Genomic DNA, 19,356 nt, shown 5'->3' on the forward strand with positions numbered 1-19,356 from the left:
ATGCTTTGTTGCGAAATAGGAAGCCAATTATAGATTTAACTTTGGATTGGAGATGTTTGATGTGAGTCTGGAAGGCGAGTTTACAGTCTAACCAGACACCTAGGTATTTGTAGTTGTCCACATATTCTAAGTCAGAACCGTCCAGAGTAGTGATGTTGGACGGGCAGGCAGGTAGCGATCATATGAAGAGCATGCATTTAGTTTTACTTGTATTTAAGAGCAATTGGAGGCCACGGAAGGAGATGGCATTGTATGGCATTGAAGCTCGTCTGGAGGGTTGTTAACAGTGTCCAAAGAAAGGCCAGAAGTATACAGGATGGTGTCGTCTGCGTAGAGGTGGATCAGAGATTCACCAGCAGTTAGAGCGACATCATTGATGTATACAGAGAAGAGAGTCGGTCCAAGAATTGAACCCTGTGGCACCCCCCATAGACTGCCAAAGGCCCGGACAACAGGCCATCCGATTTGACACACTGAACTCTATCAGAGAAGCAGTTGGTGAACCAGGCGAGGCAATCATTTGAGAAACCAAGGTTGTCGAGTCTGCCGATGAGGATGTGGTGATTGACAGAGTCGAAAGCCTTGGCCAGGTCAATGAATACGACTGCACAGTATTGTTTTTTATCGATGGCGGTTAAGATATCGTTTAGGACCTTGAGCGTGGCTGAGGTGCACCCATGACCAGCTCTGAAACCAGATTGCATAGCGGAGAAGGTATGGTGGGATTCTAAATGGTCGGTAATCTGTTTGTTGACTTGGCTTTCGAAGACCTTAGAAAGGCAGGGTAGGATAGATATAGGTCTGTAGCAGTTTGGGTCAAGAGTGCCCCCCCCCCCCCCTTTGAAGAGTGGGATGACCGGAGCTGCTTTCCAATCTTTGGGAATCTCAGACAACACGGAAGAGAGGTTGAACAGGCTAGTAATAGGGGTTGCAACAATTTGGCAGATAATTTTAGAAAGGGTCCAGATTGTCTAGCCCGGCTGATTTGTAGGGGTCCAGATTTTGCAGCTCTTTCAGAACATCAGCTGACTGGATTTGGGAGAAGGAGAAATGGGGAAGGCTTGGGCGAGTTGCTGTGGGGGGGTGCAGTGCTGTTGACCGGGGTAGCCAGGTGGAAAGCATGGCCAGCCGTAGAAAATTGCTTATTGAAATTCTCAATTATAGTGGATTTATCGGTGGTGACAGTGTTTCCTATCTTCAGTGCAGTGGGCAGCTGGGAGGAGGTGTTCTTATTCTCCATGGACTTTACAGTGTCCTAGAACTTTTTTGAGTTTGTGTTGCAGGAAGCAAATTTCTGCTTGAAAAAGCTAGCCTTGGCTTTTCTACAGTGCCTTGCGAAAGTATTCGGCCCCCTTGAACTTTGCGACCTTTTGCCACATTTCAGGCTTCAAACATAAAGATATAAAACTGTATTTTTTTGTGAAGAATCAACAACAAGTGGGACACAATCATGAAGTGGAACGACATTTATTGGATATTTCAAACTTTTTTAACAAATCAAAAACGGAAAAGTTGGGCGTGCAAAATTATTCAGCCCCCTTAAGTTAATACTTTGTAGCGCCACCTTTTGCTGCGATTACAGCTGTAAGTCGCTTGGGGTATGTCTCTATCAGTTTTGCACATCGAGAGACTGACATTTTTTCCCATTCCTCCTTGCAAAACAGCTCGAGCTCAGTGAGGTTGGATGGAGAGCATTTGTGAACAGCAGTTTTCAGTTCTTTCCACAGATTCTCGATTGGATTCAGGTCTGGACTTTGACTTGGCCATTCTAACACCTGGATATGTTTATTTTTGAACCATTCCATTGTAGATTTTGCTTTATGTTTTGGATCATTGTCTTGTTGGAAGACAAATCTCTGTCCCAGTGTATATTGGTTTCTAGCGTCCCTGAAAAGTTGCATATCACGGGGGCTGTTCGATGCTAATGCAGAACACCATAGGATGTTTGTGTGTTGGTTAAGGGCAGTCAGGTCTGATTAGAACCAAGGGCTATATCTTTTCCTGGTTCTAAATTTCTTGAACGGGGCATGCTTATTTAAGATGGTGAGGAAGGCATTTAAAGAAAATAACCAGGCATCCTCTACTGACAGGATGAGATCAATATCCTTCCAGGATACCCCGGCCAGGTCGATTAGAAAGGCCTGCTCGCTGAAGTGCTTCAGGGAGCGTTTGACAGTGATGAGTGGAGGTCGTTTGACCGCTGACCCATTATGGATGCAGGCAATGAGGCAGTGATCGCTGAGAGATGGCCCGAGCGGGGTGGGTGTGGAGCCAGAGACAGCAGTGGGGTCAAACTGTAGATCCCAGTTCCTACATTTGAACATAAACATTGATTGTATCAAATAAAACTATGCTACATTTTATCTCTGAGAACCACAGGATGACAAATCAGAGCAAGATTACTGAATGTAAGTACATAATTTACCTTCAGAGATGAATGTATCAAACCAGTTGCCATGATAAGTTGTTGTTGTGCACTCTACTCAAACAATAGCATGGTATTTCACTGTATTAGCTACTGTTAATTGGACACTGCAGTTAGATTAACAATAATTGATGCTTTCTGGCCATATAAGACATGTCTATGTCCCGGAAAGTTGTCTGTTGTATACAACATCATTCTAGTCACATTAGCGCACATTAGCAACAACCGTCCCGGTTTAGGGACACCCACCCTGTAGAGGTTAAAGAGTTACCATCTCCCGAATTAAAAACAAAAAAAGGTCTCCATCTATGACATCCATAAACAGTCAATTTATAATCTAGTATCATTCTGAAGAGTCGTAACCTCATGCATCTGCAAAAACCTGAGACTTACTTATGATTCAGTACTACACAAATGTGGTTTAATTATTTATTTACTAGCTAATTAAATGGTAACACAGGGTAGATTAATACATTAGAAACAGATCCCTAGCAGACTGACAACAACATGGCTGCTTGTACAAAAGAGATAGAGGTGGGCGGGGGGCAGAGAGACAGACATAATACTTTGGTACATTTAGAAACTACTCTCACAGTGATCATATACTTTTGCACACGAACCGCCGCCCGATTGTAGTAAGAAATCATGAATGTATTTACGTGTAAATGCCTAGGTTCTTTGTGTATTTGTCGGAATCAGGCCTTCTTGGAAAGAGTGTTGGGCCTTTTCGTGGCACGCTTGTAAGGCTCCGATTGTCCGAAAGAGGTCCCCACCCGTCTTCTACTGTTGTTCTCCTCTGCAGTCGTCCGGTATCCGGTGACTTGTGTTTATTTTATTTCTATTCGCTCTGAAAGATGCTTCTTTGAAGATTTGGCTAGCCAGCGGTGTAGATGGTTCCCAGTGGGGTGATGAGAGTAGCATACTACGGTGGATTGAGACAAGTAGTAGAATTGTTCCACTTCAGTTTGCTTTTCGAGATACTTATATTAGGACAGCTAATCAGCCGTACCAGTGATTGTCCGGGAGGTGACTTGATCATCTCTACCTTGTGTTGAGATTGAGTTCAAACCACTTTAAAACGTGAGCTGCAGCTTGACGTCTTTCTTGTCTGCTATGCTAATTCTTAACCCATAATTGTATACAGTTTGTTCAAAAGGGGCAGCTCCGTCAGGCTGACACTCTCGGACCTCATTCAAGGGCGCAGTGACTACTTACTTGTACAAAGTTATAGTTTCTATAAGGTTACAAGGCGAGACCCAAATGCAGACACATGAGGCAGATGGTTGAGCTATAACAAAAGGGGTAGGCAAAAGGAAGGTCGGGGACAGGCAAGAGTTCATAAACCAGGTCAGAGCCCAAACAGTACCAGGCGATAGGCAAGCTCGAGGTCAGAACAGGCACAGGTTCAGTGATCAGGTCCGAGGACAAACAGTACAAGGGGATAGGCAGGCTCGAGGTCAGAACAGGCATAATAACAATCTTGTAATTTCCCCACCATACAGAACACTTTGTTGTATAGATGACAGTCTGTAGCAGCAATCAACAGTATACATTGCATTCTGAATGTATTCAGACCTTTTACACATTTGGTTTTAAAAAAATAATAATTAAATACTCAATCTACACACAATACCCCATAATGAAAAAGCTAAAACAGGTTTATAGACATTTTTGCAAATGTATAAAAAAAAAAAAAAATATGAAATACCTTATTTACATAAGTATTCAGATACTTTGCTATGAGACTCTAAATTGAGTTCAGGTGCATCCTGTTTCCATTGATCATCCTTGGAGTCCACCTGTGTTAAATTCAATTGATTGGATATGATTTGGAAAGGCACACCTGTCTATATAAGATCCCACAGTTGACAGTGCATGTCAGAGCAAAAACCAAGCCATGAGGTCGGAGGAATTGTCCGTAGAGCTCCGAGACAGGATTGTGTCGAAGGCACAGATCTGGGGAAGGGTACCAAAAAACTTCTGCGGCATTGAAGGTCACCAAGAATTGTCTCTTCCTAGAGCTGGCTGCCCGGCCAAACTGAGCAATCGGGGAAGAAGGGCCTTGGTCAGGGAGGTGACCAAGAACCTGATGGTCATTCTGAAAGAGCTCCAGAGTTCCTCTGTGGAGATGGGAGAACCTTCCAGAAGGGCAACCATCTCTGCAGCACTCCACCAAATCAGGCCTTTATGGTAGAGGCCAGACGGAAGCCACATGGCAGCCCGCTAAGAGTTTCACAACATGAGAAACAAGATTCCCTGCTCTGATGAAACCAAGATTGAACTCTTTGCTCTGAATTCCAAGCATCACATCTGGAGGAAACCTGGCACCATCCCTACAGTGAAGCATGGTGGTAGCAGCATCATGCTGTGGGGATGTTTTTCAGCGTCAGAGTCTGGGAGACTAGTCAGGATCGAGAGATGAACACCCCAAAGTAGAGAGAGATCCTTGATGAAAACTTGCTCCAGAGCGCTCAGGACCTCAGACTGGGGGGCGAAGATTCACCTTCCAACAGGACAACGACCATAAGCACACAGCCAAGTCAATGCAGGAGTGGCTTCCGGACAAGTCTCTGAATGTCCTTGAGGTGCTCAGCCAGAGCCCAGGCTTGAACCTGATCAAACGTCTCTGGAGAGACCTGAAACTAGCTTTGCAGCAACGCTCCCAATCCAAACTGACACAGCTTGAGGATCTGCAGAGATGAATGGGAGAAACTCCAAAAAGAGGTGTCCAAATAGAGTTAACATAATTTAAAATACTACTTAAGTACTTTTTGGGGGTATCTGTACTTTACTTTTATTGACAACTTTTACTCCAACACATTCCTAAAGAAAATGTACTTTTTACTCCATACATTTTCCCTGACACATAAAATAACTTGTTACATTTCGATTGCTTAGCAGGACAGGAAAATGGTCCAATTGACACACATCAAGACAACATCCCTACTGCCTCTAATCACTAAACACAAATGCTTTGTTTGTAAATTGTGTCTGAGTGTTGGAGTGTGCCCCTGGCTGTCCGTAAATTTAAAAATGTTGTTGTGCCGTCTGGTTTGCTTAATATAAAAGGAACGTAACATGATTTATACCTTTTGATACTTAAGTATATTTTAGCAATGACATTTACTTTTCATACTTAATATTTAAAATCAAATACTTTTAGACTTTTACTGTAGTATTTTACTGGGTGACTAACTTCTACTTGAGTAACCTATTAAGGTGTCTTTACTTTCACTCAAGTATGACAATCGGTTACTTTGTCCCACCACTGCCAAGCTTGAAACATCATACCGAAGAAGACTCGAGGCTGTAATCACTGCCAAAGGTGCTTCAACAATGTACTGAGTAAAGGGTCTGAATACCTATGTAAATGTGATCAGTTTTATGTGTAATACATTTGCAAATCTTTCTAAAAACCTGTTCTTGCTTTGTCATTAAGGAATATTGTGTGTAGATTGATTCAACCCCCCCCCCCCCCCTAATAAAAAAAATAAATTTTAGAATAACAAAATGTGGAAAAAGTGAAGGGGTCTGAATACTTTCGAATGCACTTTAAAATCTCTCCAGTGCTATATTTGTATTTTTTTTCAAAAGCTCTCAGCTGTGCCTGCAGGTCAGGGACGAAGGCATCCAAAGCAGGGCAGGCTATAAGACACTTACCAGTGAATTGCAATCAATATCCACAAACTTCTCCCTCCATAGGAGAAAAAGGTCGACACAGGTAAGACTCATTCTGTCATTTGAGTTCTTATAGGTTTGCATTAGAATGTAGTTTGAGAATAATTTGACAAGGACTGTTATTTGACTGATGTCTATTTTAAGAAATGTTTTATTGGTCTATGCCTCATGCTTTATTGCGACTGATCGTGTCCTCGACATCAGCATGAACATGGTGCTTTCAGAAAGTATTCACACCCTTAGACTTTTTCCACATTTAGTTGTGTTGTTACAGCCTTAATATGAAATGTATTAAATTGAGAATTTGTGTCACTGGTATACACATAATACCCCGTAATGTCAAAGTGGAATTATGGAAAGCTGAAATTAGTAAGAGTATTCAACCCCTTTGTAATGGTAAGCCTAAATAAGTTCAGAAGTAGAAATTTGCTCAAGTCACATAAGTTGCATGGACTGACATTGTGTGCAATAATACTGTTTAACATGATCTCTGTACCTCACACATACAGATAATAGTAAGGTCCCTCAGTCTGTGCTGTGCTTTGCAAAGGTTACCTATTGGTAGATTGTTTTTGATTTTTTTTTTACCTAACATTGAATATCCCTTTGAGCATAGTGAAGTTATTAGTTACACTTTGGATGGTGTATCAATACACCCAGTCAATACAAAGCACAGGAGGTTGGTGTCACCTTAATTGGGGAGGACGGGCTCATGGTAATGGCTGGAGCAGGGGATTAGTGGAATGGAACCAATCCATTTGCTCCGTTCCAGTCCAGTACAAAGAAACAGATGTCCTTCCTAACTCAGTTGCCGGAGAGGAAGGAAACTGCTCAAGGATTTCACGAGGCCAATGGGGACCTTAAACCAGTTAGAGTTTAATGGCTGTGATAGGAGAAAACTGAGGATGGCTCAACAACATTGTAGTCACTCTACAATACTAACCTAATTGACAGAGTGAAAAGGAAGCCTATAAAAGAATACAACTATTCCAAACATGCATCTTGTTTGCAATAAGGCACTAAACTAAAACTGCAAAAAAGTGACGAAGAAATTAACTTTTTGTCCTGAATACAAATTGTTATGTTTGGGGCAAATCCAACAGCACGTCAGTGAGTACCCCTCTTCATATTTTCAAGCATGGTGGTGGCAGCATCATTTTGGATATGCTTGTCATTGGCAAGGACTAGGGAGTTTTGTTTAGGATAAAAAATAAACAGAATAAAGCTAAACACAGGCAAATCTTAGAAAAAAAACTGCTTTCCAACAGACAATGGGAGACAAATTCACCTTTCAGCAGGACAATAACCTAAAACAAAAGGCCAAATATACACTGGAGTTGCTTACAGTAAGTACCAAGATGACATTGAATGTTCCGGAGTGGCCTAATTACAGTTTTGACTTAAATCAGCTTGAAAATCTATGGCAAGATTAGTAAATGGCTGTCCAGCCATGATCAACAACCAACTTGACAGAGCTTGAAGAATTAAAAAAAAAGATAATGTACAAATATTGTGCAAAGCTGTAAGACACTCAGCTGTAATTGCTGCCAATTACCCCTGTATTGACTCAGGGGTGTGAATACTTAAATGAGATATTTCTGTATTTCATTTCCACTAAATTTGCAAACATTTCTAAAAACATGTTTTTACTTTGTCATTATGGGGTAGTGTGTGTAGATGGGTGAGGAAAAACTATTTAATCCATTTTGAATTCAGGCTGTAACAACAAAATGTGGAGTATGTCAAGGCGTAAGAAACCTTTCGGAAGGCACCGTAACCCCAATCCTTGTTTGTGCTCAGTCCTCATTGCCTATGTGATTTTAGAGCAAATGTTCAGTTGAGTTAACACTCTGAAAATAAAAGATTTAGTCTATACCGTCACTGGGATGTTTAATAAGTTTACCTTTCAAATATCTTGCATTAACAAAACCCCAATATTTACCTGAATTTACAGGACACAACAGATCCAGAACAACATCATCTGAGTGTCTTAGCAGTAATAAAATCCTTATTCATTACATTTCCATTTCTACATTCAGAAAATAGTATATGTTGACCAACCACTCTGTCTACTTCTAGTGTCATATGAAGGTATTTTGTCCATCCAAAGTTTGAAGGAGGTTGAGAACCCATGGAAAGGCATTTCTCTGAACCGTTGCATAGTGTTGGCCATCATCATTGTGCTTGTGAGCTCAGGGGTGAATGAAGTACATGGTGAGTGTTGAAACGTATGATATTAAAAATAGAATCAATCCACACAGACTAGCTCATGCATTCTCTCTTGTGGTTTAGATGCACTGGAAGTATTTCTAGAGGAGAATGATCTTACTCAGATGTTACTTGGAGGCACAGATCCACAGCCAGATGGCACAGCTCAGGTACAGGGACTTATAGCTTACACGGAGTATACCAAACATTAGGAACACATTCCTAATATTGAGTTGCAACATGACATCAATAAGGGTCCATCGCTTTGCCATGGATTCACCTGGTCAATCTCATGGAAAGAGCATTAGGTGTTCCTACTGTTTTGTATACTCAGTGTATTTTCTGTGTCCTTCTCATTTGTTATTCAGTGTGTTAGTTATAAGTGCCCTGCTTTGGAACCTTATGTTGTGTACCTGGTGTTTCCCTTTTCCTGCCCTCCATCCTCTCTGTGGGACAGCTTGCCGAGTTGGGGATAAGACCATAGAACAAAAGGAAAACCAGAGAGAATAGGGGGAGTCTTGAGGATCAGAAATAGAGATGCCTGACAAAGGGCTGTGAAGGAATGATAGAGAGCATGATGGAGAATGGTAAAGAGGCTAATACAACAAATAGGCTGACATTTTCAGAAAGAATAATCAAATAATGTCAGTTTGCCCGGTGCTTATTCTATCAAAGTGTATATATATATCCATCACTTCTTGCTTCTTCACCAATCATACCTTGTAGTTCAGACAACTTTTGCCCTGAGAAGGGTAAATAAGCTTTATAATATGCTTTCCTTCCATCAGCATGTAACTTGGAAAACGATAAACTGAACAAGATGAAGTGTTCTTCTTACCTGTATCTGGTGTTTTTGGGTCAAAAAACGCACAATTGGCCTAGCGTCGCCCAGGTTAGGGAGGGCTTGGTCGGTAGGGGTGTCTCATCGCGCACCAGCGACTCCTGTGGCGGGCTGGGCGCAGTGTACGCTAGCCAAGGTGGCCAGGTGCACAGTGTTTCCTCCGGCGCATTGGTGCGGCTGGCTTCCGGGTTGGATGTGCGCTGTGTTAAAGAAGCAGCGGCTTGGTTGGTTGTGTATCGGAGGACGCATGACTTTCAACCTTCGTCTCTCCCGAGCCCGTACGGGAATTGCAGCGATGAGACAAGATAGTAGCTACTACAACAATTGGATACTACGAAATTGGGGAGAAAAAGGGGTAAAATTCAACAAAAAAAAAGGTATATGGTAAGATAAGAGACTTCTAAAATGTGAAAGACAAGACGTTCAGTAATGTTGTAAATTAGTAGGTAATGAGTTCTAACCTGTTTGTAAGGCTGTAGATTGACTGGTGAAAGTGATGGCGCTTAAGGCTGCTGTTCTAAAGGCAAGGAGCAGTATGAACTTGATCTTGGAAGGGAGGCAGAGGGAGCCATTTCATTCAGAGTCAGATATCCATAACTGGTTGGGTGCCAAACATGTAGCCCATGTTTCTTTTTTTTGGTGTCTTTAGCTAGATTGCTCACACAGCGGGTGCTCCAAACTCCAACACCAAGTCAAATCCTGTCTCAGATCACTTTCCTGGACCTAAACTTCACAAATTGCTGAAAGCATATCCTCAACTACCTCTACATGAGCTGGTGTACTTCCAAAATATGGAGTGTCCCCACACTGGACAGCATCAGTATCAGGCAGAATGCGCACCACAGCCTCATGGCAGCCCGCCATGTTTTTTTCTGAAATGTGCATTCCCCACTACAGACAGAACTGAAGAGTAATTTCTCAAAACACTTGTCCATTTTTGGGCAAACCGATAAGCCTAGCTTTGTACAGAACGTACTACTCTAATAGTAGTAGAAAAATTATGAACTTATCCCACACCTACATAGCGTCATTGTCGGGCTCCTTCACTTTAAAGCCTAAAAATCTTGAATAAAAAGCATAAAGAAAAGCACCTTTTTAATATGCATAATATCACCAATAAGCAGAGATGGAAATGAAACACTTCATAAGAAAACATTTTATTAATCATAAAAAGCTAAACAAATTTCAATTTGTCATGAATCATATTTAAGATAAAAGCACCAACACCAAGAGTTTCCATGACAACCCAGGGTGTTTTGGAAAGTAGGTTTGCCTATTGCACCTCAAACCTGCCCTGGCTTTACTGAGTTAGTTAAATTAATTCCTTCAACTACACAGCGTTCTCCTATGTAAGGATCACAACACTGAAGGTCAAAGGACATTTCATTTTGCGAAAGAGGAGAGGGATTGAGACGTGAGAGAGTAGGAAGAGATGAGGCTTTTCCACAACATCTTTAGACTAGTCGAACAAACCTGCAGTCTTTTGCTGGCGTGGCTGGATGTGTGTGACAGTGAGAAATTGAGACGACAAACATACATAAGGCAGTTTGTCAACTCATAGCACCAATATCAATTTACGTTACATCAAAATATAAATCCGGTCCCTGGTCCTGAGAAAGGGAGAAACATAAGTCCCAGTTTTAAGATAAGTGGGACATACAGTATTCAAAGTGTTATAGCATTTCAAGATATCTGATAAGTTCCTGAGAGAGACTTGGCAGGATTCAGTCTTGGTATGTGGAAAAGTCTTAACTGTAAAGTTATGCATTGAGAAAATGTATAGAGCACTATATGACTTCAATATATATCATCCACATTTGCCAGAGAGATCATAGGCGTAGTTCTTCAGTGGACATATTAAGAAATGAGGCATGTTGTAAAAGTTTGTTAAAACCTGAACAATATTCACTACCCAATACTATTCTCACTCCCACACACACACACAGCCACTCCGGCCAACTAGGAAGTATGTATATATATATATATATATTCAGATTAAAAAGTAAACGAGAGCCTGTGTTGAAGTTCAAACCTTCCCCCTCTAGCACAACAGGAGAAGTGTATTAATCAATAGCTGCATTTTCCCTCATTTTAAGTGTAGGAGAGCACCGCACTGTCTGTTTAAGAGTATTAAAACTTGATCTGAATCTTGTCATAAAAGCATAATTGATACCAACTGTGATGAAATCAAACACCAAGAAAAAAAATGAAAACAATAATTACAAAAAAGGCCTGTCAGCGCTGTTAACAATGGAATTCGCTTTTTTGTTCATGTCTGACATGAACAAATCATTGTCCTCACTTCACTTGAACAGAAGGGTTGATAAACATTCCTGGCTAGAAAGCACTCGTTTACCGGACCACATTGTGACTAATGCTTTGATGAGTCATTTTTCTTTGAGGGTATAGGTGAAACAAACAAAACAATGAAGAGAAATTAATGTCCTGCTGCTTCACGTCCTCAATTAATAAAGACTCATTTGGCAATCAGATCAAAAGGAAGCCTGATTGTTGCAAACTCACATAATACCTACTAGTTATTCTACTACCAGTTATATTGGAACAATTAACATGTAATTACAAACAGATGTAATATGCTCACGCTATGGGAAGGAGGCAGTTTTAAGACATATCCCAGGCAGTAGAAATGAGATTTGGTTTTTGGATGCACCCAGAACATTTTCTGAAATCAGTTTGTGTGGTTGAAAGAGCACCAGTATACGTTTTTCTTTAAAAAAGCATAAAGTAAATCTGATACAAACCAGAGAGTCTAGTTTCAGCACACAATCTCTGTCTGCATGTGTTAAGCACATAGCACAAGCGTCGAGTTTCTCTAGATAAATATATACAGTATCAGTCAAAAGTTTAGACACCAACTCACTCATGGGTTATTATTTTTTACATTTTCTACATTGTAGAATAGTGAATAGATCAAACTATGAAATAACATATGGAATCATGTAGTAACCAAAAAAAGTGTCCAAACTTTTAACTGGTACAGTACATCTCAGAGGAGCCCTCATTGGACACTGAATAGTCATGGTGTTTCTCACTATTAAAGCACTGGCTTAAAAACTCTGCACCTCTGTCTCCCTTGGGTGCTGGCCCAACCTGTTTGACAGGTTGTAGAAGTTTGCCACATGTCAGCCCCCCCCCCCCCCAAATAATAATTAAATAATACCCCAAAGCAATCTAGGCGTTTCATATTCAGCAACACACCCTTAAAACTTAACAGTTAAAAATAAGAATACAAGAAAAACATTTACAAATAGTCCTGAACAAGTGGCAAGTTTCTGAAAGCAAAAGGGTGTTTCGCAGTATGCCAAAAATACTGTGTGAAAACATTAATGAGAGCGTTACCTATTGCCTTAACTCTGAGCCAAATCGTCTGCAGTTGTACACTAGTACAACAATTCAAAAATCTGATAACTACACTTTAAATACGAGAAAGAAGGCCAGAAAATGGCATTTAAAACGTCCCTGTGTACAAGAAGCACCAAGTATCGACAGTTATTGATGTTCTTAATATTGTATAAATAAAATTAGGCACAGTCCAGAGTTAAACAGATTGTAGCACCAATGTTTTCAGACTACGTTAAGTACACACTTATACCTAATGCATTCTACACTGTTACACATTTCAGGAGAACAAAATAAAAAAAACGTGACAGCATAAATATAATCAAAATTATACACAATTAAACAGTCAGAATGTCTCCCATTCACAGTACAATGTTTTTTACAAAAATGAAATAAATCAAGTGAAAATTGCCCAGTAGTTTGTTGTTATTCATGCATTTACCAGTGTGTGGGTGAGGATGTTCGTATACCAGTGTGTGGGTGAGGATGTTCGTATACCAGTGTGTGGGTGAGGATGTTCGTATACCAGTGTGTGGGTGAGGATGTTCGTATACCAGTGTGTGGGTGAGGATGTTCGTATACCAGTGTGTGGGTGAGGATGTTCGTATACCAGTGTGTGGGTGAGGATGTTCGTATACCAGTGTGTGCAGGTTGGAAAGGCTGCAGAAAGTACCACTACAACCTTCAGTGGACAAAAGGTGACACGTAAAAAAATGTTTTACCCATCCCCTGTGAACTCCATGAGATAGGGTTCCAGAGACTTGCCTGAATACAACACGGACCGTATTAAAAGTCCAAAAATTACACCTGCATTTTTCATCCTATCAGTGTTTCAGCAGGGCTATAAAAACAAAACCAAGAAGCTTAAGTTAGAGTAGTTGAAATTCCTACTTATGAAGAATGCACATTGCGTTGCAGGTCCCTACTCCCTAGCTGGCTCTATAAGTAGTGATTATCAACTGACCGTCTCAGTAATTGAATCCTGTTTCCCCATTACATCCTCAAGTCTTTCTGCTGTTCACTTCTATACATTTTGACACAGCATTCAAATGAATGAGAAGACCCTAGAGGCTTACTATTACATTTCCAGAAACTGTCGTTATTCACATAAATGATCACACCAATAACTTTTTTTTACTCTTGAGCTGACTATAGTGCTGTCCCTGCACCAGGGATGTTGCCACAGTGAGGGAACACAAATATGTTATCCAGTGTGTTTGAACCAACAGCTTTGCGTTTCATACTGTATCCAAAAGCTAATGTGGTCAAATCATATTTAATTCACTGGAGAAATTATCAGGGTTAAAGGTTAGCTAGCAGAGCGACAGAGATGCAGTCACAGCTGCATGGTCCCTAGTCCTGTGTGTGTGTGTGTGTGTGTGTGTATATATATACACACACACACACACACACACACACACACACACACACACACACACACACACACTGGGGCAAAAAAGTATTGTCAGCCACCAATTGTGCAAGTTCTCCCACTTAAAAATATGTACGATTCAACTATGACAGACAATGAGAAAAAAAAAATCCAGAAAATCACATTGTAGGATTTTTAATGTATTTATTTGCAGATTATGGTGGAAAATAAGTATTTGGTCAATAACAAAAGTTCCTCAATACTTTGTCATTGCCAACAAAGGGTATATAACAGAGGTCAAACGTTTTCTGTAAGTCTTCACAAGGTTTTTACACACTGTTGCTGGTATTTTGGCCCATTCCTCCATGCAGATCTCCTCTAGAGCAGTGATGTTTTGGGGCTGTTGCTGGGCAACACGGACTTTCAACTCCCTCCAAAGATTTTCTATGGGGTTGAGATCTGGAGACTGGCTAGGCCACTCCAGGACCTTGAAATGCTTCTTACTGCCTCCCGGGTGGCGCAGTAGTTAAGGGCACTGTACACAGCGCCAGCTGTGCCACCAGAGACTCTGGGTTCGCGCCCAGGCTCTGTTGTAACCGGCCGCGACCGGGTCTGTGGGGCGACACACAATTGGCCTAGCGTCGTCCGGGTTAGGGAGGGTTTGGCTGGTAGGGAAATCCTTGTCTCATCGCGCACCAGTGACTCCAGTGGCGGGCCGGGCACAGTGCGCGCTAACCAAGGTTGCCAGGTGCACAGCGTTTCCTCCAACACATTGGTGCGGTTGGCTGGCGCTGTGTTAAGAAGAAGCAGTTGGGTTCTGTATTGGAGGACGCATAACTTTCAACCTTCGTCTCTCCCGAGCCCATACGGGAGTTGTAGCGATGAGACAAGATAGTAGCTAATAAACAATTGGATACCACGAAATTGGGGGAGAAAAAGGGGTAAAAATAAAAATATATATATATATTTTTTAAATGCTTCTTACGAAGCCACTCCTTCGTTGCCCAGGCGGTGTGTTTGGGATCATTGTCATGCTGAAAGACCCAGCCACGTTTCATCTTCAATGCCCTTGCTGATGGAAGGAGGTTTTCACTCAAAATCTCACGATACATGGCCCCATTCATCATTTCCTTTATACAGATCAGTCGTCCTGGTCCCTTTGCAGAAAAACAGCCTCAAAGCATGATGTTTCCACCCCCATGCTTCACAGTAGGTATGGTGGGGTTCTTTGGATGCAACTCAGCATTCTTTGTCCTCCAAACACGACCAGTTGAGTTTTTACCAAAAAGTTATATTTTGGTTTCATCTGACCATATGACATTCTCCCAATCTTCTTCTGGATCATCCAAATGCTCTCTAGCAAACTTCAGACGGGCCTGGACATGTACTGGCTTAAGCAGGGGGACACGTCTGGCACTGCAGGATTTGTGTCCCTGGCGGCGTAGTGTGTTACTGATGGTAGGCTTTGTTACTTTGGTCCCAGCTCTCTGCAGGTCATTCACTAGGTCTCCCCGTGTGGTTCTGGGAATTTTGCTCACCGTTCTTGTGATCATTTTGACCCCACGGGGTGAGATCTTGCGTGGAGCCCCAGATCGAGGGAGATTATCAGTGGTCTTGTATGTCTTCCATTTCCTAATAATTGCTCCCACAGTTGATTTCTTCAAACCAAGCTGCAACAGCCCCAAATTGCAGATTCAGTCTTCCCAGCCTGGTGCAGGTCTACAATTTTGTTTCTGGTGTCCTTTGACAGCTCTTTGGTCTTGGTCATAGTGGAGTTTGGAGTGTGACTGTTTGAGGTTGTGGACAGGTGTCTTTTATACTGATAACAAGTTCAAACAGGTGCCATTAATACAGGTAATGAGTGGAGGACAGAGGAGCCTCTTAAAGAAGAAGTTACAGGTCTGTGAGAGCCAGAAATCTTGTTTGTAGGTGACCAAATACTTATTTTCCACCATAATTTGCAAATAAATTCATAAAAAATCCACAATGTGATTTTCTGGATTTTTTTCTCTCATTTTGTCTGTCATAGTTGAAGTGTACCTATGATGAAAATTACAGGCCTCTCTCATCTTTTTAAGTGGGAGAACCTGCAATTGGTGGCTGACTAAATACTTTTTGGCCCCACTATATAGATGGACAGGCAGACAAATCTCTCTTTTTTTTTTTTTTTACACTAATTGGTCATTTGACCAATCACATCAGATCTTTTTCAGAGCTGATCGGTCAAACGACCAATTACTGGAAAAAATATCAGAATTGGTCTGCCTGTGTAAACAACTTATTTGTGTGTGTGGGGGGAGGGACAAAGAAAACACCCTGGTGGTCAGATAATGACAGAACAAAGATGATACTGGGATGAAGGTACAACAGGAGTCTCCCGCCATATACAGTCTGTCTTTAGAAATAACATGTACAACTACACTGCTAACTGTGCTTTCTTCTGTCATCAAATGTCTGAATTGAGTCTTAAAGCTCAATATAGTTATCTATATTTCATACTTAGTAGCACCAGGTTACATGGTGACAGTGATGTACCTGTACAACTTACTGCCATGGAAACAGTGCATGTCCTGTGTCTCTATAACGTTAATGTTCAGAGCAGGCAGCATACCAATTCATTCAGGATGGGAGGTACACAACTCACGGATTACGGTCAGCCTCAACCCACGACACAAAAACCCCCGTGACCGCTCAACTCCGCTCAGGATGCCATGCTGTGTGTGTCAATGTGAGAGTGTGTGGCAATTTAACAGGCTTAGGAGCACCAGTGAAAGAGTACCGTGGTCAACACCTGGCCATTTGCATAGGTTACGTTGGGTTGAGGTAGATATTCTTCAGTTACCTGCCAGGGAGAGAAAAGAGCCAGGTTCAGAAAACAAGACAAAATTCTGCCGTGAACAAGGGCACATAAAAGGATAGAACATGGCAGACATGAGACGGCTCATGAAGAACGGATTTATCATAGAGCTAATAATCTATTCACAAACCTAGAGTAGGAGTCTAACTTACCTTGTTGGGACTGAATAGCAGCTTGGGGAGAACAGGGACAACCAGATCTCTCCTCCTTATCCCTCTGACTGACCATCCCCCCCACCCCCCCACCCCACCCTATCTAGGCCGGGAACCGGTGTGCTGAGAGGACGACATGTAGGAAGCAGGCAAGCCCAGAGTCCTCCACATGATGCCCCCACCTCCTGATATACTGGCCGGGGTTGGAGGGGGCAGGTGAGGGGGGTGGTGTGCTGTGAAGTTACGAGAGGAAGGAGGAAGGTGGGCAGAAGCAGCAGCAGAGGAGCCAGAGAGAGAGATTGAGGAGGACTGTGCCCTCTGATGCTGGAGGGAAGAGGCAACTAGTCGTGAGGAGAGGAAGGACTCAGAGCGAGACGAGGGAGTGGGCTCAGAGGAAAAGGGGACAGAGGAAGAGTAGGAGACATTAAGTAGAGGCGGGGGAGGTGGAAGAGAGCGCATGGGGGGCAGAGGAGTGTGCAGTACTGTCTGGGTGCGGCTGTGCTGGGCCTGTGAGAGGGGCAGGGGGATGGTGGAGGACACAGAGGCCAGGAAGGAGGAGCATGAGTGAGGGGCAATGTGCTGATGCTGCTGGGAGGAGGAGAGACTGAGCAGAGAGCTGAGGCCTCCTGTGGCTGGCAGCACAGCCCCAAACTGATGGGATGACACTGAGGGCACCACGTGGTGAAAAATACCTGCGGATTAAACAGCGAGAGAGAGATGGGGGGAGGACAGAGAGATGGGGGAGGACAGAGAGATGGGGGGAGGACAGAGAGACAGAGGGGCTGAGCCAGGATTTGCATAGCGCCAAGCAAGTCCTACAGACAAGCACACAGAAAGCAGACAGACATTTCACTTTGACACATCAACTCATTCAAGTATTACAATATAACTCAATGGCCATTCCTCTGCTTTAAATGTATTGTGGTGTTCTAATAAAACAGCAATGTGGCAAATCATAGTGAAATGTCTATAAATTACACAGAAGACAAGCAAGTGACACAAACACCCATAGAAAATGGCCATGTTGATTAGGTTTCTTTGATTCAATTTTCAATGCTTGAGAGATCTATATCTTACCAACACAGATAATCACAGATGCAATATGTCTTTATTATATTAAAGGACATTTCCCATGTCCGTGGCCATGACTTCATGAACCAATTTTGTCATCTTAAGGATCTGTACTCTCATTGAAGTATTAGGCATTTCCCAAGGGTGTCTAACTCAGCTTCTGTACAGCCAGTCCATGGCAAAGCAAAGCAGCAAGGGCATTGAGACAGGCAGCAGCACAGGGCTCCCACACTTACCCGTGTCCAACTTCAGGCCTCTCCATTGAATCCCTCTCGAGCTGTCTAACACAGCAACCCTATCTAAGGACTGATCTCACAGGAAGAGTAGCTCCTGCTTCAGCAACAGCTAATGGGAATCCTAATAAATGCTAAATCCTCTATCCCAACCCATAGTTAACGGTGCTGCTGAAGGGAAGGTAACTGATTAGAGTATGTCAGTGGGCCTCACCTCCAGCTGCTCCGCCTGCCAGCCCAGCGCTGGAGAAGCTCCCCAGGGAAGAGTGTCCGTTGACCAGGCGAGAGGCCCCGCTCACCGAGGTGCTGGGCGTCTGGGCCCCAAACAGGGACTGAAGGACAGAGGCCCCCCCGAGGGGGAACTGGGCCCCCAGGTACTGTCCCACAGAAGCCCCTGAGGCTGAGGACACAGCTACTGGGCTTCCCCCCACCTTCCCACTCAGGATACCCCCGCTGGCAGCCGCAGAGATGAAGAGGTTTTGGCTGTTTCCTAGGCTGCTGGATGTCTTCAGTTCCCACTCCCCCCTGGGCTTCTGTTTGGGCATAGCCTGCCTCTCAGAGCTGCTTCCTCCCTGGGGGCCTGCCCCTGGCCGGCCACCAGCCTCCTGGCTGAGGAAGGGGCTAGGGGGAATGTACGGAGATGCTGAGGACTCGCCCCCACCCCCTTCGCCCCCCCTCCTCTGCTGCGGTTTGTGATCAGAGTCTGAGTCGGTGCCTAGGCCCAGTGGCTCTCTCCCCATACCGAAGGGGGAGCCCCCCTGCCTCAGCTCGCCTGGGGGCTGCTTGGTGTCTGAGATGGGGGAGAAGGTAGACTTCCACTTGCTGTTGGAAGATGAGGATGAAGAGGAGACTTCACTGCCGGTGCTGTTCCCGCTGCTGCCTCCCGATTTCCTTCCTGTTGACCCAATAGAGAGAAAAAGTCAAGTGGGATAAAAAAAAGCACAAAGACAAAGTACAGTAGACATTGGACAAGTGACAGCGCTGGAACGATAAACTGAAGTTACAGACACGGCCTTCCTCTTTCCGAAGCAGTTTATGTACGCCATGCCAGTAACACAACGTTCCTGTAGATTGTTCTAAAACCATTATTTGGTGAACAGTAATAGCCTATGCATTGTTGATTCCTGCTATGACAGTATCTGCCTGTCCCCGTTTCACC

The 19,356-nt window shown here is 43.1% G+C and overlaps 1 protein-coding gene across 4 annotated transcripts in view; it reads right to left on the minus strand.

The window, feature by feature from the left end:
• Positions 1 to 10,056: 10,056 nt before the first annotated feature.
• Positions 10,057 to 19,356, minus strand: part of LOC139406533 (histone-lysine N-methyltransferase, H3 lysine-79 specific-like) — a 41,236-nt gene continuing 31,936 nt past the window's right edge. For 2 of the 4 annotated variants that reach the window (XM_071149212.1, XM_071149215.1), the window contains one exon: positions 17,658 to 19,092. In XM_071149212.1, the coding sequence (XP_071005313.1) occupies positions 18,398 to 19,092 (695 nt within the window). In that variant the 3' untranslated portion in view covers positions 17,658 to 18,397. Of the gene's footprint in view, positions 16,727 to 16,992; positions 17,586 to 17,657; positions 19,093 to 19,356 lie in introns of those variants that run through there. The other 2 variants (XM_071149214.1, XM_071149216.1) reach the window with 2 other exon arrangements.

This window comes from Oncorhynchus clarkii, chromosome 4 (genome assembly GCF_045791955.1).
Source record: "Oncorhynchus clarkii lewisi isolate Uvic-CL-2024 chromosome 4, UVic_Ocla_1.0, whole genome shotgun sequence".
Taxonomy (NCBI): Eukaryota; Metazoa; Chordata; class Actinopteri; order Salmoniformes; family Salmonidae; genus Oncorhynchus; species Oncorhynchus clarkii.